The sequence below is a fragment of the Tachypleus tridentatus genome, chromosome 7 (assembly GCF_004210375.1).
Source record: "Tachypleus tridentatus isolate NWPU-2018 chromosome 7, ASM421037v1, whole genome shotgun sequence".
Lineage (NCBI taxonomy): Eukaryota > Metazoa > Arthropoda > Merostomata > Xiphosura > Limulidae > Tachypleus > Tachypleus tridentatus.
This window is the reverse complement of record NC_134831.1, coordinates 63,746,061-63,767,627: the sequence shown is the minus strand read 5'-3', so window position 1 is coordinate 63,767,627 and position 21,567 is coordinate 63,746,061. Positions and strand designations below refer to the sequence as shown.

Genomic DNA, 21,567 nt, shown 5'->3' with positions numbered 1-21,567 from the left:
AAATGTTGATTAAGAAAAGGAAAATTTTAAAGTTTGAAAAAACAACAACTGATATTTGTAAGAGGACACAAATGACAGAAGAGCATTCTTCACCATGCATTTATCTAACGTTAAAAATATCACATTATATTTATCCCTCTGTTGTTGTTTTTTTTATCAAACAGTTCTGTAAATAAAATACACTACCATGTAACACATATCCAAAACAAACATTTATCACTTCTTGACAAAGACAATCGGAATAATAAATTAGTTACCACCCATTACTTAAGTAGTTTATTTACTACAATAAAAGGAGATATTCTTCTAAACATAACAACTGGGTTATTTAACCAGTTACAGTTCAACTAAAATAGAAGGCAACAAATTTACAACTAAATATAACAATACATATTGCAGTTTCAGCAGATATTCTCCTAATTTAATAAAGTATAAAAAATATATTTTACAATAAATAATATTATAGCAAAACTCTACAGAAAACATATTCAAATCAATCAAGGAACAATACAAAAATGAAATTTATTGAAATAACTTTCATTCATTTCCACATACACGTTTCTCAGAAATACCTGAAAAATTAGTGTTAAACATATTTGAATTTATTACTGGTTAAAAAAGGAAAGAGAAAGGCAGTTCTTTTACATAGGATATATTTTTACTTCTGTTAAGTTTTCTAAATTCTGTTTAGTTGAAGTCTATACCATATTTAAGTTATTCACATGAGTAAAAATACCAATACAATAAACAAAAGATACTAAATACTGTTAATTTAGTTAGTAATATTTCGTTACATTCTTTCAAGTCCAATTTAACAGAAACAACGGATTATTTTTTACAAAACAAAAATATATGATCATATAAGAAACTCAACAATATTACACATCTACAATGAATAACTAACCAACCACTATGTAAAGAGAATTCATAAAAAGAAATGAACAATAACCCATATTGAGAGATGATTAGAGTATTATCACCTAATAAAATAAGGTCACGTGTGATATGGAAAAGGATAAGGTCATAATGAATATATAACAGATGACAATGGCTAATGCAATGACATTTACTGATTTTCAGCTGACTATACTTCATTTTAACACACAAATATTTTATATTAATGTTGATTTTGCAAGATGCTAATATTCACTCAGTATAACTTATTCCCATGACCAAACATGCCTAAAATCCATACCCCAGCATGTTAGCTAAAAAGAAATTTGTGGTTGAAGCTAAAAATCTTACATACATAACTTCTTTTCTTGAAGATTTATGATGCATAATCACATGTAAACAGTGTAGCTGAAACTCCAATTATGATATTTACAATTTATAATCTCATTTGTATGTACTTGATATGTTTATTAGTAATAATCATTTTATTAAGCTTATAAATCTATAAAAATGTTGCTTGGTATCTTCTTGGATTGAAATACTCAGAAAAATATGTTTTTAACAAGACCTGTATTACAGGAAGTGTCATTCTGGCTGTTCAGTGAAGTCTACATCTTTCATGCAAAACAGTGCAAAATTTTCTATCTATCTTTGTACAGATGTACATGACATATAATGTGAATTCAAACAATAAAACTGTTTCTGTTCCCTTACTTATAACTTTATGCTTAAAGGTTAAAGCTGTCTAGGTTTATTTAAAGAAACACAGTAATACACTTCACATTTAATATGCTACAACAAATAACGTTAATAGCAACATATACATATTTTATTGTTGACTTATGCTACTAGTACTCCATTTGCCAAAGCAGTTGTTATGACATCATCTGAAACACAGAGCAACTTTATTACACAAAAATACACATAAAATATACTTTATATAACACTTATTACAAAGTGATTGAGATTAAAACACTAATATGACCCACAGCAGAATCTCATTATTCAGTGAAAGCCAGGATAAAGATAATAAAAGAATTCTGAATTACATAACTTACTCATTTCTATTAATTTTCTTTTACTTATAAAACTTTAATATTTTAGTTTCTAGGAAACTCAAATTCAGTGTGAATCATATTACTAAAAAGAAACTACAATTTTTAACTAATAAAGTGGTGAGTCACATAAAACAAGTTTCCACAAAGTTTAAACCATTTCAATCAAGTTGTCCATCTTATTCTGTTACAAGTTACATCTATTTTACACAATGATTTTCATGTTTGTGGGGATGACCTCAAGTTGCTATGATAGAGATCACATGTATCATCCTTGTGCGATCTGTCTTTTATTTAGGAATGTTCCAAATTATAGATGATTTTATATTTTAATCAAGTACTTGTTTTTATTTGATTTTGATCCAGTGAATATACACTTAGTGGTCTTTTTCCAACTAAGGTATGTAAGAAACATTTTCTAGCAATATTTAAATATTTAAACTATAACTAATAATTTTCAAGCACAAAGAGTTGTAAAATAGGAAAATAACTGTTTGTAATCATGTTGAGAGGATACTGGGGCACAATCCCCCAGTATTTTCAGTGGGAAGCCTTCCTTAAATTATTCATAAATATTTAATAGTTATTAGGATGTCATAAATATATACCGCTATAAACACAATGGAGATGGCTTACAATGGAATTTATCTAGATCAAGCATAGCCATTGCATTCTTACATTACTGCATCATCATAAGATATTCACGTATGAAAGTTATTTCACAATTATTCATACTTCTGTAGTTACCTAGTGTAGTTACCATTAGTATTTAAACTACATTCAAGCACACCTCCTTATTACCATACAAATTACAAAAAACCTCAAAGTATAAGTATATTAAATACAGGGTGTTCAGAAAGTCACTGTGCAGTTTTGTAACCATATTTTATTCAGTCTAATTCAAGCCAGCAACTGATAGCGGTGTTTAAAAACAAAATAAGAAGGATCCAGGCCTGTATTGATGCCAACGGGGGTCACTTTTAACATTGTTTATGATTGTCATTCATATTTACCTCCTGTATTCTACACTGAAACACGTCTGTTAATAAATATACAAGAGCACAGTGACTTTATGAACACCCTATATATACAATTTAACTTTCTGAAAGGAAGCAATCATCAGCTGGTAGAGGTAGTAACATGAAATCCTGAGTTGATTCACGGATATTAAATGCATCAATGGAAATCAAGATGGCAAAACTTTGGAAACACAAAAATACACCCACAAAACCTTGTGTTGGCAGGCATTTGTGTCAGAAAGAGCAGTTTTGTAAATATGACTTTTGGCAAGAAATATTGTTCAATTCCTAGTTTTATGCACAGTTTTTTTGTGATTAGAAACACTGACCAAAGGCAAAACTCTTGATTTTGCAGTCATACTGAAACCGAAGGATAGTTTGGTTTGACTTAAATAAGCACGTCTACTAAATATCACTAGGTATCAGAAGCTGTTAGAAGGTGTCTTTAAAACAGTGTGTAACCTTTCACTGAAATACAATTACTAAATATCTGACAAGAATAAAAAACTTGTTGAAAAACCTTCAAACTACCTTAAAAACTACTGTTAAGAGTTTCAAGTTTTATAATCACCAAGTGATAGCATTAAAAGAACATATAGATGATTCGACATTAGAATATTTCAGTCAACTTTCACATAGAAGTATATGATGAAATCTTAGATGATCACACCAAAGCATGCAACCTAAAATACACAAAACATGTCAAATGATTTTCCTTTATGCTGTGTTAACGATTACATTCAAGGAGTAGTGAATGAAATCAAATTCAAAGCTATTTTGGCCATTGTGTTCTATCCATGTCAATGAAACATCTGAAACTGCAGAAGGACAATCAACATGTACACATATGGCTAGAATTTATGGTTTGTGACAGTATCAACCAGTGAAACCATTTACTCTAGCACTGTAAAAAATACTGGTCTTTAATGTTGAAGACTGCTGAAGGCACACTTGTGGTGGAAATGCTAGTGGTGGGTAAGCAAAAAGCATACACGGTATTTGGAACTGGCACTTTATTCACTATATTTTTTCTATTCTAGCTGTAATTTGGACTTGTGGTTTGGCTGTAGTGCACTGCATATAGGAAAGGGTTTTCAAATATGACATGAACCCATGATCTATAGTTTCAACCACATCAAGTTAAGATGCAACAAAGGTGATTCAGAAACAAAGTCAAAAATATCCTAGATGGCTTAATACCCAAGGTAATTTCACTGAGCTTCATTGCAGCATTTAAGTACTAAGGTATTTTTTGGATATAACAAATCTCTTAGTGTCCAGCTTTAAGAGATGTAAGTATAATGAAAGGATATACTGAAATATATTTAATTTTTGAGATACTTAAATATAAGTGATGTAAGCAAAGATTTCAGGTCTGTGCATACAGACAAGATAGAAATGGTTAAGTAGACTGATGCAATGTCAAAGAACATACACTAGAAACAAACTTGGAAAGGACAGATTTATGTATATTAACAAGTTGTAGACAAACATGTATATACTTTCTACGGTTTCATGTCTGTATGAAAACGTCATACTTCTCTACGTCTCTTCCCATGCAACATAAACTCACAGAAGAGAAACAAGCCAAAGTCAAAAACTTGTATGAAACTGACCTTCTATCAACTTCTTTTGGTCATGAAATCCATCTTTGAACAAATAAGTGGAAAGGATATATCAGCAATCTTGAAGAACACACTTTGTGATATAGGGAGGTCACACTTTTCAGAATTCCATCAACTTTTTACTATTTTACTGATGGTAAGTATCACAAGTGCTAACAGTGCTGGACAAAACACTTCTCTTTTAAAACATATAGAAAACACATTTAAAAGCATTATGAATGATGACAGACTAAAAGTGCTCTTACTTTTATTTGTTCACTAGACATCTCATTATCCTATGGTGTCTTGATTTAAAAAAATGCAAAACTTAATTAGAAAAGAATGATTTTGATTCAAAATATGGAATGATAATGCATTATTTAAGTACTAAATGACCTGAAAATTGACACTTTCAACACATTTGAAATGGCTGACTTTTTTGTAATCTAGTAAATTAATACTCATTAAGCTTTCAATAAACAAGTTAACATCCAGCTTCAAGGACAGAGTGAGCATCAAAAATCTGTTGTAAAAATACAATATTATGTGCTATCTGGGTACTGATAAATATAATCCAGTATCAGTAATAACCATAAATCTTCCAATCTGAAATAAATTTATGATTCAAATATGCATTTTTAATAAAATCAAATCATAAAGTTTCATGTGGTGCCAATTATAATAAAGTTGCTACTTTTACTGTTTACTGCAATTTCTGGTTCTGTAAATGAAAACTACATCATCTTTAAAATCAGTTTAAAAGCCAATTCATATACACACACACATACACATATATATTTATGCAAATACAGAACGTGTACATAAATCAACACACACACACAGCTGAAGGCCAGACAATTTTCTGAAAGAAATCATTTTACTTATTCACAGATTATTATGACAAAATCACTACAATACAAAACCTCAAATAAAAAATATGAACATTGAAAAATTTGCTTCTCAAATCCCACAGTTGAAACCTTGAGATAATGAGATTCTGCTGTCATTTTCTGTGTATAGTTACAAACATAAACAATATCAATTACTACTTTCCATCCTCTTCACTACCGTGAACACTTTGGTATAAAAAATACATTTCATTTCAATGTTTAAACATTGCCAAACTTCAGAATTTCAAATAAAGTTCGTTATACAATAGCTTCTAGGAGTGATTGTAGTTAAATGCATGTACAAATTACACTAAAAGAGTACTGGAAGGTAGACATTTTTTATTCTTGTGACTCTACCAATTAAGCCAAATTTTGGCATGTCAAAAAATCAAAGTGACTTCTTGCTGAGAACCTCTAATGTGCAATGGACCTGAAAAAACACAAAGAAATTATATTTTAAATGAATGAATTTTTATAATCACAATATATGATAATTACAAAGTAACTGGAAATTGGGTACAATTTCAATTCAATATATTTTTTATTATAAGAACAGTGGCAAATCCAAGTTTCAATCAATAATAACAAGAACGTACCACAGAAAATAAGAACCAGGAATTAACAACAATGAAAAGTATTGACTGACACTTATACTTAGAGTATGTTGGATAATAATATAATAACACTACATAAAAACCTTTATTCTTTTATGAAACTTAATTAAGCCAAACAGTAACTTAAGTACTCACCACACCATATAACATTAGAGTGAATTGAGGATTAAATTAAAACATACTAAACACCAGCATCATTTACTATTGGATAGCTGAGGATTCAAATTAAACATACTAAACAGAATAAATTAAAGCACTGACTGTTGGACTGCTGAGAATCGACATAATATATAAAACTAAAGTGAACTATATCATTTATTGTTGGACTGCTGAAGATATACATTACATATAACATCAAAGTGAAGTTTGTAATACACTGCCAAACTGCCGAGGATTCATATTACACATAACACTAGAGTAAATTACATCATTTAATGTAAGACTGTGGAGGATTCACATAATATACTTAACACTTGAATGAATTATATTATTCACAACTGAAATGCTGAGGGTTCACTTTAGACACATTAAACATGAGAATGAATCATATAATTTACTACTGAATTACTTAAAATTCATGTTAGACATAATAATGCTACAATGAATCATGTCATTCATTGTTCAACAATTGAGGATTCATAGTAAACACTAATGAAGTAAACTGCATCACTACTTGACTACAGAGAAGATTTTTTGCACCAGTTTAGGATTGTTTTCTACATCAAATGATTATATAGCCAAGCAGTTGTAATGTCACTTTAGATTTATGGTTAACCACTAATAATTACAAGAGTTGAATTGAGTGATAATTTGGGAAAGACTGATAACAGTATAACAAGATTTGATATTTTGTTATATGCAGAAATAAAAGTAAGGTAAATGAAATTTAATTTTCTAACTTTTGGAAAGCCAATTTTGAATCCATAGGACAGAAAATTTATAAGTAGTAAATTAGAATAATGAATTAAAAGGTGGTGTGGGACAGACTTTGGAAAGTTTTGAAAAATTAACTGTTTTTAATTCAAGATAGGCATGTTCCTAAAAACATGAAAACAATAACAAAGAAGACAAACTGGCTTACTACAAAGTTAAGGGAGAAAATCAGGGATAAATGTCATTTGTTTAAATAGTTTAAACTGCCAGAAAGCAAAGCTAGAGAAGCAATTAAAAATGAAATCCAAAAGAATCATAAGAAACAACTGGGTGACAACATTAAAATAAACAGCAAGATTTTTTTTTTTTGTTATGGCAAAGGTAAGCAAAGTATTCAAAAAGGAATTGGGTCCTTAAAGAATGTTAATAGAGGGTTTTCTGTTGAAGCCTACATGACAAATGAGATTTTAAATGTTTTCTCTTCTGTTTTTGCAAAAAAAAGATATCAATATTCCTGACTTAAACATTCTATGGAAAACAATGAAACCAGCTTTAATCATGTAGATTAAAAACAGATAAAACATTAGGATGAGACAAGATTTCTCCAGAGTTTTAAAGAATACCAAATATTATAGATGTGAGCTTTTCTCTTTTTTTATAGTTGGTAGGTCAAGAGACAGCATGCAAGTGTCTAAAAACTGGAAATATTCTATACATATTCCTAGGATGGAAAGGTTATTATATGAAAACAGGAAATCTTGAATTTGTCTTCTCTTGAAAGAGTCAGAGGAGATCCAAATGAGGTTTATAAAATTGTTAAGGGAACTGATAATGTTGATGCATCACTTATTTTGTACTTAATGGTGAAAAGCTAGGACTAGGGAATAAGTTTGCTGAAAGGGAAAAAGATTTAATAACCACGTGCACAAATCATTTGGTGTGCCTATACAGCATACTGCTAAATTCCAAACATCCCAGAAGAATGACCAATATTCAAACACTTGAATCAGCTGTGAACTATATACTGTAATAAATGTCTTTACAGGTTCAAAGTGCAATCTTATTACTCTAGGGAATTCTCATTGTAAAAACCTGAGAGCCATTTGCAACATCATCAATGTAAATGTGAAAAACAATCATCCGTTAAAATTTTATTACTACAAAGTAAACACATAACCAGTGATGTAAGGAATAAGAGTATAGGTTTGCTATGCAAGTATTTGTGCTAATGACCTAATGTATGTGATGTATAAATATATGGTAACATTTTGCAAGTATACGAATTTTCATAACTATGGAATAGAAACAAATTTAAGAACATGTTTCTTTGTTTAATTTATTGAATATTTTTAAATAAGCACAAAAACACTTCTTTCATACATGTAACAAGTAAGAAGTGTGCCCTTAATGTCATGGTTCTACTGTATCAGTCCTGCATGCTTAAACTAAACAAAGACATTCATAGATTACAGCATCAACCACTGCCTCCATGCCAGCAGCATCCCTGAAGGGACAGCTAAGGTTCCAGAAGTTATTTTACTATATATTGCTGATCTTATTACAGTTAGTGTTAGAATAATAATAATAAATAGAATGTTCTAGAGGGTATGAAAATAAAATTAGAAATAAGATAAAATCACTTTTAACTTTGACTTTATAAAGGCTACACAAATTCACAGACAAATCTTTATAAAGACACTTGATTACAAAATCTACATATTTCACTCTCTTATTGTATATATTTTGTAGTTACAAGATTATTTAAATTCCATCTGTTCTGATTTTGGAATAAAATAAATCCAATTGAGATTCTGAGCAAATTTCAACTTGAAGTATTACTTTTTTGTAGCTTGACTAGTCAAGAAACTTTTCTGATGTTTCATGATATAGTTCCATTGTGTCTTCATTGATCTTAAATATGGGGGCATGTATTGTGACCATTACATGGAGTAGAGATACTTTCACAGTTTGGTTCCTTTTAAATTGGTTAGATACAGAGAAAATACATACTATGAATGTAGTTTTTGCTAATTCAAGTCAAATTCATCTCAATTTCAAAGATTGGATTATCTAACTTATTTTCTCTTGAGAAAAAAAAATAATTTATTTTAAATTTGCTCCATTATGTAGGAGATTGATAGGATAAAGGTTCATGGAATGAGGTGGTAACTGTCACAAATGGAGGCCCTAACATTAGAGGAGATTAAGAGGATAATCAATGATTTTGTTAAAAATGAAAGGTGGATATGCAGAGGCAGCATTGAAAGACCAAAAAACATAATTACCACTGGAAGAAAACCTGAAGCAAATCTTTCATAGAAATTAATCAATATAAAGGAAATTGAAAACTGTTTTACATATACAAATATAACATGAATTAGCAAAGAAATGATATTACTTTTACTGCATACAGTTTGATCTGTTATTTAAAATTTTAAAAAATGTACTTTTTGCATTAAAGTTAAAACCTATACACAGCAACAGCTTATCTTAGATAACAAGTACAGAAAAAGCACAACTTTTATATAGAGAGATATGTTAAGCTTTAACATTTTACAAACTTACTACATGAATTGTACTTCCAAAGTCAAAACAAATACATTTTTCTACATATTTATAACTTATAAACTCCTTCAAAGGAATAATATGACTATTCAAATATAAACCTTTACCTTAAACACCACTTTTTTCAGAAATTGTATATAATTTTTAACTAAGGTTACTTCAACACCAAACAATCACCTGTTTCTATAATATAATCTATAATATCTAAAAAATTATAGACAACTATTAGATAGCATACCATTCAAACAAACCAGTATTAAGTTACAATAAAGTCATTTATTGGCAAATTATTTACAGCTCATTAACTTACTACATGAATATATAAAACTATTACATGGGAGTAAGAACATGAACAGTAATGTTTTGAGTGAAAATATGACAAAGAATACATAAACTCATACCAAACCTCAAATTTACCAACAAATTTTCATCTCTCCCTTTTAATACCTTTAACAGCCTACTACAACCTTTAACTGTTGTGTTGATAAAAGCAAGGTGAAAGCTGGAGAAAAACGTTTTCTGAATATATAAAAAATCTTTTATGTGTGATGTTTATGAATTTCAATAAAATTTCTAAAGATAATATTCTGAAAGATGATGAAATATGTGAAGTAACAGCATATTTTACTCACCATTTTCCTTAATACATAAATATTTTATCACTGTCATCTGTGTAACTGAGTTTCCAGTAGAGCTTCAGCTGTCATTTTCTCTATCTTTGATATTAACTGTTCTGCCTCTTGATCAAATGTACTCATATACTCAGTTTCGTTACTGTAAAATTCATCTACGTACATTACAATGTATTACTCCACACAACTATTAAGCATAGTTGTTATTAATTTTCAGTAGCTTTATACTAGTATCTTAAAATATTTTAATTAATACATAATTTATATACACAAAGTCTGAACCATGTTCCATAAATTTTTATTACGTTAACAAGATATACTTTTTGCAAAAAACATGTGATTGTTTTACAGTCTTGAAAGTTTTACACATTCTTTAGTAATTCCTGTATGTTGAATCTTAAAATAATATCCATTCTCTCCATTACATTCAGATTTTTCACAAAAGGTCATAATGCAGTACATAAAAGATCACAAAACAGAGTTTTCAGACTAAAATATACAGATTTAAAAATATACATCAGAATGGTTGATGATGTATATTTATTTGGCATCAATGTTCTTCCCTTTTTACAGTTTGTTTGTGTTTTTATTAACAAACATAAAAATAAACAATGGTCTAAGTTGTGTTTTTTATTTCTGATTTGTGAAAAATCCTTACATGGTAAAACAAAAGAATATTATTTTCAAACTATGTATAGCTAAATTAGAAAAAAAATCTGTAATTTAAACAAAAACATCTTTAATGCAGTTTAAGATTGCACATTTGTGTTGTTAGTTTTCTATGAAATACAGAATCATTCAACTAATAAAAGCAATAAGAATATACATACTCTAGAAAAACTTACATGAATTTCAAAAAGTAGGCTTATAAAATATTAACATTATAATTATACACAGTCTACAATTTAGAAATGCAACTCATCCATCTGCACTACAATAAACCAGCACCTCTCAGACACTGCCATGGAAGTTTCTGTGCATGTTACAGGCCTTGAACAAAAGCTCTCACTCCTACATGTCAACATATATTGCATAAACCTATAATGTAATTACCATTAGACTATAGTCCTCTGTCAATTAAGAGGGCAACACATCCTTTCTGACGTAATTCCCAGAAAAACTAGCAGTTGAACATCAACTCATTTTTTCCCTCACCACCATTTGTCTTAATATTCTGTTTTTCCCATTAGATTTGCCACAATTTTTGTTAATATTGAACTTTGGGGGCGCATGTCCCATTGTATGGTCCCAATGTTGAATCCAACATTTCATTCACTATTCTTCAAGGTCATAATCCCACCTAGGCATCACTGATATAACTGGCTTATTTTCTTCATTGTTCAGAAAAAACTTTTTGTACATAAATGCATCAAAACGAGTTTCAAAAAGTAATTGTATTATGCACTAATTTTTCCATGTTTCTCAAATCTCTTTTAACATTCCTTCACAGGAGTTACCTCATACTGTAATTGCAACTGGAGACATTCTCTAATGGTCAGCATATACTACTGCTACTATGCACCACATGGTTGGTTATATACTGATCTCAGATAAAGGACTCCTGATTGTGCTACTGCAGCCAAAATTACATCATTCTGTTTAAATCTTCTTATACATCCAGACACTTTTCTGTCATTCGGTACATGGTTGTTTATCTCATGCTTGAAATCAGTGGCAGTCTTTCTTCTGCCACAAAGACTGCATAAACAAAGATACTTAACATCAGTACCACTGAGTTTAGGTGTTCTGCCTCTTTCTCTCCTACTTTAAAATGTCTCTTTTGTTACTAGTCCGAGTGTAAAATGATTTCATGTTTTGATTAAAAAACTATTCTTCGTACCAAAAATCTCAAATATATTTGTGTAATCAAATCACAAAAACCTACTAAATAAGTTTCAAAAGTTTTTCGGTAAGACTTTATATTTTGTCTGTTATTTTTGATATCATAACTATGTGAGGTATGTTAATTTGACCAATCTCGCAACCACCATAAAAAAATTAGGAAATAAATATAAATTATGCTTTTTTCTTGCTAGAATGACTAGAATTTTATAACACAAAAATACAAATGTTTAGTCTAATTAGCTTAAGTCTCATAATGCTATATATTTAGGTGTATTTATTATTTTTTTTATTATGTTAATCTTCTAGTCATGTTTGGCTAACACTATGCAACTTGCATTGTCACAGTACACATGAACTTATGTCACCATACCCAATTATATAAAACTGATGTTTAGTCTTCATAAAGTTACTCTGTCTTAGCTGTGTCTTAATGGACTATTATTTTGTAATATATAGTAATATATATTTTGTTCCTAGATAGGGTGTGTTATTTCTTAATTGTAAAAAAGTACAGAAAATGGCCATTATTCCTTTCAAACTTTGCTTTTTTGACCAGGATAATGAAAGTTAAAAATTAACCTATTTTCTATGCAAAAACAGGCACATTTGCACATTTTCACTTACATAAGGTATGAATAAAACAAAATATGAATCAAAATATACATGTATTTATACTAAAGTTATACAAAAACGTTTAGAAATTAGTAGTTTTTTGAGATTTGCAACTGTAATGTAAATCACAGTAAATTCCATCTCTGATAAAATCAGATAGGTCTATGTGTTCACTTAGGCAGCTAGAACTAAACTGAAGTGATGAGCCCCTGTATATATATTACTGTGGAAAGTTCTAGAAAATTCTAAAAGGTTCTTGAAAATTCTCGTAAATTCTACAACATTCTTGTAAGTTCGAGAAAATTCTCTATTAGCTACTCAGCACCAAATCTACCTGGAATGTTCTGAAAAATGGATAAACTTGAAAATTTCATTACGTAGGTCACAAAAGCAAAATTTGAAAAGAAAAATAGGTCTTTTTCCATTTACTTTAGGCATATGTAATTGGGAAATAACACTTTCTGTCCAGAAACAACAAAAACTAAACATTTTGTTGCATAATGTTATTACTATCTGGAAATGAACAATAACTAAAGAAGTAAAGCATTATCTCTTCTAGCTATGATCTTTGAACTTTGTTACTGCTGGAAATAGGTTGCTAAGCCTTTTAAAATTTCGAACATGGAGAATATTAAACAATTTTGTTGAATGAAAAAAATCATAAAAAACTATACTAATACCATGGAATTCCACTATAATTTATCAAACTTGATGATTAAGTTATACTAAAGCCTAAAAACAAATGAAACTTCAGGCAGACTAAAGACACAACCCACCTACTTAATATTTTGATTTAAAAGAATATTGTAGCCTTTTAACAGATTAAAATGGCTAAAAAAACCACGTGGAGAACATTCTAAGCTGTCAGTCAGTTATTCATGTGCCACATATTGAAGTAAGTGTATATAAGGGACCATTTACAAAAATGAAAAGATGTGAAAAGGACCACCTCTGTACACAAAACGTATCTGAGCAAAAGAGAGATATGAAGTTCTGATTTTATATTCCAGCTTGTCAATATTCGTAATCTGAGTTCCTAATTCATATAAAATTATAGTTTTATTATTTTGACATAACAAACATCTAAGTTAGTGCTGCATTCAACATATCACATGACTCACAAAAATCAATATTTAAGTGTATTATTTTGATATGTACTTTGAAATTAAGAATTTAACTCATATATGATAAAGTTTGAATTATATCTACCGTTTGATACCAAACATTCTGACATAAATTAATAAAATAGTAATTTGATAAAATTTTGAATGCAAGTCAATAAATGCAATAACATGGTCTTCAACCCATTACAAAAGGGTTAACAATGTACTGAACCAATACTGATATAAAAGAGAAAGGCCAGACTCAACCCAACTAGAGAACTGAGCACCAAATGTGAAACAGTATTAGAAGTATGCTGGTGCCTGTCCTACCAGTATCTGAAAAAAAAAAAAACACCCAAGAGACTTGGATGGCAGGGTCCCCAACTTTGTCTCCTTTTCAAAGAGCAAATAAAAGTCATTTGAATGCTCTGGAGGAATATCCTCTGTCCATCACACTAGCAACTGAAAATCAAGCATGTTAAGGACTCCAAAGCTCCATTAGTAAAAAACAAGAGGGGTAATACACAATGGGAAACACCAAGAAACAATGCTCTGGAAACAGTACAATAGATGGACCAAATTCTCTAAATTTTTTAATTAAATTGACCCTAATTTATGTAATCCACTGATCAGCAGGGATGGGCAGGATCACCTTATGCTTTACTTCTGATAGTTCATGAGTGGTGTTCAGCTTAGTTCAGTAACATCTCCTGGCCTGCCTCTAAGTGGTCTTATGGAATACTTCATATATATAGCCTATTGCAACCTAAATAAAGTATATTGTGTTAGTGGTTGCTAAGAAAGAATTGACTTGACAACAGTTCACCTGACTGTGTAACATTCATCATAGAGTGAGATCCTGTGAAAAAGAGAGGTAAAAGACACTGGAAAGTTAAAGAGATGAAATTAGTAATAAAAATAATCACCCTGATTTATAGTCTAGTTGATGTGGTTAATATAACTACAGGGAGTATTTCAAAACCCTCAAAGAAAAAAATTGCCAGTTCATGCAAATAAGGTGAGATAAAAGTACTGGATGAAATTTACATACAAGCCTGCACAATACCTTCTGGTGGGAAACTCAACCACACTGCAAGGAACATAGAAATATGACGAATCTGATGAGATGTGACTTTCAAGAGTCTCCTCACTTCCAAAGAGTCTAAAATAACCAATATGAAGCAATAAGCAACTTACATACCCACCACGTCAAGATAACCAGGAGCATAACCCAGTAAACTGAAGGATCTCAATGAGAAACATCCATTTTCTAACACCTCTAAAAGTTTAGTGTGGGAAACATAGCAATTCAAGGTCCTCACTGTACATAACAAATAATCTAGATCCAATTAATCATAGCAGTAAGACATTGCTGACAGATGAATAGGTGGAAAAGATTTAATCCCTTCCATGACTAACCCTGTGCCATAGGTAAGAAAGATCTGTCTCAATATGAAAAAAAAACATAAGTGCAAAACATGAACCTTAAGAGAAAGGAAGTTACATGAGGCCAAAGGCTCAATAGGATGTTAAGAAAGAGCATCCAACACCACTTTAATATTCCAATTAAGTAACTAGAAAGGTGATCTGGGATGAGGGACTTGAAATGACTTGGAAGCCAGAGAGCACAAGGGACTCAAAGTATATCTCTCTTAAACAATTGAAAAGCAGCTGATAAGGCCACCTTATGTTGGATGATAGTGAAAGGTGCAAAACCCTTGTCAAAGAGCTAAGCCAGAAACCAAGCTATGATTGACACGTGTGGACAAAGTGAAATTAACCTCCTTGCAATACACCATTGTCTGCATGTGTGCTATTTATTTTGATGAATATCTACCATGGAATGATGCAGAGACTGAGACAGGTACATGGCAAAATTAGAACTTAAACCCCAACAGTGTGAAAAGGACCAGATAATCCCTACACTTGAAGCTTCAGCTCTGGAATGGATGAGTGGCAAGATGTTGGATTGTGGTTGACTCCACAGAAATGGTAAAATAGAAAGAGATGGGTATTCCAGAAGACACCACAGAAACAAAAACCAGGGTTGTACTGGCCAATCAAGTACTGCAAACGGAATGCAGAAATGGGTAGAGTGAACAATGCTAGAGCTCTGGGTAACAGATGAATCTTTGGTAGGCATGTAAGTGCAATCCAGTCCAGTCCTGACTAAATGCATCTGAAGCCAATGCCTGAGGGTAAGATAATGGAGTCCAAAATGCTTGAAGTCGATTGTTCCAATCAATAGCAAATGTACAGATCATTGGTGTTCCAAACTGCAAACAAATCTAATGGAAAACTTTTCAATGAAGCATCCATTCTGATGGAAGAATTGGGTTGGATCAAGACAGTTGATCCAAAGTTATCACTCAAGCTAGTAGGACAATATGATGGTAGTGAGATCCTGACAAAAAAATGCCAACACAGAGTGAGGAATTACTCCATTGTAAACTTTGGAGGATCTAGGAATTGATTTAGATGATAAAGATCAATGATGGTATGCCAACCTCCCATCTTTTTGGGTACAACAAACAGATAGGAATAAAACCCTGGAAGAACTCTCTCCATCATTCCTTTGATCAACAAATCTAAAACAGCTAGTAGCACTCCAATGAAATGGTAGAACTTTATGGGTTAGTTTGGTGTTTTACAGCACAAAGCAGCTAGGCTATCTGCACCAAACTTCATAGATATGAAAAGAATCCATTCTGAACACCAATGACTAAAAAAGGTGATGTTGGAAATTAGGAGACTCAAATAGGGGCAGAACTTTGACCTCCTGAAGAAGCTTTTTAAAGTCTAGAAGGCCATGATGAAAAGGATGAATGTATATGGGAAATATCAACCCCCAATTCCAAAAGACCAAGAATGACTACAAAAATCAAAATTCAAGGAAAAGGAACCTCATGGAGAGTGGCAGCAAGTAGATGAATGCCCTTTAACGACATTCCTCTACCCAACAACATACCAGCCAAGAGAATAGGGAAATATAAAAATGATTGTTTATAGGCTAATGAAAAAAGCTGTAGTGATAATAAATATCTTAACACCATAGTTAGGGTCAGATAAATCATAAAAAAATAGTGATCTATTCAAGATAGCCATATTTTCAGATGCAACTCTAGTGTCTCAGATTCTAAATATGCTTCCATCTGGCAATAATAGGCTAAAATACAAGAGAATAGAGATAGAACTAAGTTCCCACACTTAAACCTTTCAGTCATCAATCAAGAAAGGCATTAATTCAAAAGCAACCGGGGAAAGGTACAAAACATCACACACTCACTTTACCGACTGAAAAAAAGGAGATGAAGGTAGCCAATTTAAACTGGCCTTGTGAGAAGCTGACAAAACAAAAGAAGGTGCTGGAAAAAATGAAACAAAATTCTCTCTAGAATGTCCAGGAATGCCTGTATGTGTAGCCTCAGAGTCCCATATAAAAACACCACTGGAAAAAATGTGACAGCCTCAACCAATAGTGACTCAAGGATTTATTTGAAATATATTTTGAGGTAGGAAAAAATTACATCATTATTTACATGATATGATTTTGTATAGCACAATAATTAGCCTAATCCCTACCTATTAAATTCTCCATCCCATTCTAATTCATTGCCATTTGATGGTGGAGTTGATCTTATAGATCTGCTTGTTGTGTCTGACACAAAAGCTGATATTCCATCATCATCAGGAATAAGCAGGCTTGGAGGTGGTGGTGTGAGACCTGCAGTAAATTCCAAATTAAATTTAGTAAAATTCATAAAAGGAAATTAAGGTAAAACAAAACAAAGTTTAAAAAAAACATAAATGGCATAAAACCAATGTTTACATCTAGTCTACAACGTTAAGAGAAAAACTACAGTAATACAAGTTGTAAAGGACTTTCTGTAGCATAATTGTAATTATTATAAAAAATCAGGAAGACTAACAGGTAAGTACAAAAACCACCATCAGTCACCTGAAGTTGGCCTTTCCAGTCCTGGTTCTGAGTTATTTGACGTAATAGCCATTTTCAAAAAGTAAAGTAATAAAACTTTTAAAAGACGTGTAGCAAAATTTCAATAATAACTCGCCAGGACGACTAATGGGTAGTTCAAACAGCAGCATTATTCACCTGAAGTTTGCCTTTACAGTCCTGATTTTGAGTTATTTGATGTTACAGCCATTTTCTAATTTCAAATCAAATGAGATGGACAGTGATTCTTAAAATCACACTAAAAAAGGTCTAATATATAAATTAAAAAACTTAAATGACATTAAAAAGATTAATGGCCTTTAAAAAACTGAAAACATTTTCAAGGTGAATAGTGTCACCATCATCAATAACACTGTTTAATGTTATGGACAAACCTTGGGACAGAACATGTTTAAAATGATGCCATCATTGAGAGTCATAACGACAGCAAGAAAGTAAAATGTGGCTTATTGTGACTTGAGTGTTACACAGACTACACATTGGTGCATCAGTTCAAGATAAAAGAAAACAATAAGTTAAAAACTGTGATCAATACTTAGTCTAATTAGCACAACTTCCTCTTTAAATCCTTACGGAAGCAACATGGCCAAAGTCTAATATAGGGTTTTATTTGGAAAAACTTGTTTTCACATTGCTCACTCCTAGTTAACTGCCAGCTGGCACAGAGCCGAGCCTTGAATACAAAAACAAAGTCCACATTTGGAACAGGCACAGCAGTGATAGTGCCAGAGCAAATAAATTTAACTGATGTGTAAGTGAGCTTGTTCCCATTAATACCAACGTGGCCAGGGATCCAGAAAAACTGGATAAAAGTAGATGTTAAAGAGAAATGGGCTAGTTGGTTTTGAACATCAGCAAAAACAGGGTGTGAACTAATGTGAAGTGATTCCAGTGCCAGTAGAGAACTAAGTGAGTCAATATAAATAGTGCAGTTTGAGTACTGCTTAGCTTCTATGTGATCCAAGGTAAGATAAATGGCGTACACTTCAGTAGTGAACACGGAAGCTGTAGAAGGAATTCTGTGCACAACCACTGAACCACAACAAACCATGGCAGAACCCACACAGTCACCTGATTTTGAACCATCTGCATAAATAGGAGTGGAAGAATGGTTTAAAAAATGTTCAGCAAATAACAGACAGTATTTCCAATTGAAAGTGTCTACTTTTCTCAGATGACTTAACGATAGGTCACATTTGAGGACTGCAAGAAGCCATGGTGGGATGGGCTGACCAGTGGATACAGCAATGTTATCCAAGGACAGATCCAAATCATCCAACTGCACCTGGATACAAAGGCCAAAAGGAGAAATGGTAAATTATCTGTTCTGAAAAAGTATGGCCCTGTATAAGCTCTGAACTGGGGAAGTGTGGAAAGCCCCAGTGCAGAACTGAAGTCCTTGATGATGAATGGGGTCCAGCATCTTTAAGGTCGAGGTTCTGGCAGAGCCACAGACCAGTATTCCATAGTCAAATTTTGATTGAATAAGAGCACGCTATAACTTTAGCACAGAATATCAATCCACTCCCCAAGTGGTAGAAGAGAGCACAAGGAGGATGTTCAGTGCTCTTGTACTTTTGACCCATAGCTGCTTGATGTGTGGTATAAAGATCAGCTTACAGTCAAAGATTAGCCCCAAGAACTGTGGTCTCAGGGACCACAGGCAGCACAACTTCACTGATATGGAGTTCAGGATCAGGGTGAATACCCTGTTGGCAGCAAAAATGCATACAAACAGTTTTAGAGAGAGAGAAATTAAGGCCATTTGCTGTGGTCCACTTCAGTAAACAATTGAGAGCAGTCTGTAGCTGCCGCTCAATATACCTCATGTTCAACGACTGACATGAGATGTGAAAGTTGTCAAAATAAAACCTGTTTGCAACAGTGAGAGGGAGTTGTTCAGTGATGGCATTAATTTTTTATGATGAAAAGTGTGACACTCAAAACACAGCCTTGAAGGGCTCAAAGTTCCTATAGAAAAGAACAGGAAAGTGTCAAATCCACACAAACTCAGAATCTCCTGTCCATTAAAAATTTTTAATTAAAATGGGCAAATGTCCACATAACCCATATATATATAGAGGTCTTGCAAAATGCCATACCTCCATGTTGTACCATACACCTTCTCAATGTCAAAGAATATTGATACAAGATGTTGTTGTTTGAGAAAGGCTTCTTTGATTGATGTTTGAAGTCAAATCAGGTGGTCCACAGTGGAGCACTGTCTTTGCAACCCACACTTGGTAGGCGAGAGAAACCAAACAAAATGAGCGTTAACCATCCTCTCTGAGGTCTTACAGGGACAGCTCATCAAAGCAATTGGACAGTAGTTTAAAGGAATCTTGGGATCCTTCCCAGGCTTAGAGAAAGGTAGGGCAATAGCCTGGTGCCAGACATCAGGGAAAATATTCTCCTGCCAGATCCAGTTAAAAACAATCAGAAGAATATCAAGAGAAGCAGGAGATAGATGGTGCAGCATTTTATAGTGTATATCATCAGGTCCAACTGATGTACTGCCAGACTGATAAAGGGTCAGTTTGAGTTCCACCAGTGTAAAGGGACAATTATAGTCATAGAGACAATCAGCTCGAAAAGAAAGAGGTGATCACTCTGCTTGAGTCTTGATGGCTAAAAAGGTGGAGGAAGAAGCAGAAGTTCTAGATACCCAGCAAAAGCTTTCACCTAGAGTATCAGTGATGTTCTGGGTATCAGCTACTTCCTAGCCATCAGAGAGCATGATCAAGAGGGGGACAGAATTATATTGCCCACTGACCTGTCGAATATTGTCCCATATGACTTTGGAACTGGTGGTAGAAGATATGCTGGTTGTGAACTTAATCCAAGATTCCCTCTGGCTTTGATGTCTAACCCACCTAGCATGTGCACGAGCCCGTTGGAAAGCAACCCGGTTTAAAAGTGTGGGATATCTACAAAAAGTATCCCAGGCCCGCTTTTGAGCCTTCCGTGCCATGTGGCAGGCAGGATTCCAACACGGATGAGGATATCGTGGAAAACGTGTCAAGGTTTTTGGAATACGTTGAGCAGCTGCTTGTACAATACAGTCAGTTACTGCTGCCACACAGTTGTCTGTTAATGGCATACAGACGATGGCAGGACCAAGTTCTGCGAGAGCAGTGACAGTGGGCATCTTTGCATGATCCAACTTCCACCAGAACATGCGAGTCAGGTGGCATCAACCATGGCCAGTGTATCTCAAAATTATAGGAAAATGATACCGCCTCATGGATTATTGTCAACCCTCCATGAAAAATGGGAGAATAATGAAAGGGAGCAAACTGAGAGATCAATAGCAGTAAAGGACTGACTAGATGCATGAAAATAAATAGAAGAACCAGTATTGAAAAAGAGAACAGTTGTGATCAAAGAGCATACGCTCTACAGAGCAACCCCTCCTATCAATATCAGCACTTCCCGGGGGGATGATGTCCATTAAAGTCCCTCAGGATTAAAAAGGGAGATGACAACTGTTCAATGTGAGCATCAAGGTCTGATTGATCATATGTCTCTCCAGACAACAGGCAGAGAGAACAAACAGTGATGGTATGACCTAAGAAAACATGGATGGCTACAGCCTTCAAGGGTGTGTCGAGTGGCAAAGACAGAGTGGGAACATGCTGATCAACCAACAGTGCCACTCCTCCATGCACTTGTCCACCACACAACCTGTCATTTTTGTACAAAGAAAACTGCTGAAAGGTGACTGTATCAATAGGTTTGAGAAATGTTTCCTGTCAGGAAAGACATACAGGATGGTCAGAAGTAATCAGTGTTTTGATGTCATCCAGATTAAAACGTAAATCTTGACAGTTCCATTGTATCAAGGTGGCCATTTTTACTTATGTGCAGGCAAATTGGGTAGAAAAC

At 32.8% G+C, this 21,567-nt stretch overlaps 1 protein-coding gene across 3 annotated transcripts in view; it reads right to left on the bottom strand.

Annotated features, from left to right (window-relative positions):
• Nucleotides 1-503: 503 nt before the first annotated feature.
• Nucleotides 504-21,567, bottom strand: part of LOC143255831 (uncharacterized) — a 50,307-nt gene continuing 29,243 nt past the window's right edge. For 2 of the 3 annotated variants that reach the window (XM_076512131.1, XM_076512132.1), the window contains exons 9-11: nucleotides 17,289-17,430; nucleotides 10,147-10,288; nucleotides 504-5,892 (exon numbers count right to left, since the gene is read on the bottom strand). In XM_076512131.1, the coding sequence (XP_076368246.1) occupies nucleotides 10,180-10,288; nucleotides 17,289-17,430 (251 nt within the window). In that variant the 3' untranslated portion in view covers nucleotides 504-5,892; nucleotides 10,147-10,179. Of the gene's footprint in view, nucleotides 5,893-10,146; nucleotides 10,302-17,288; nucleotides 17,431-21,567 lie in introns of those variants that run through there. The other variant, XM_076512134.1, reaches the window with a different exon arrangement.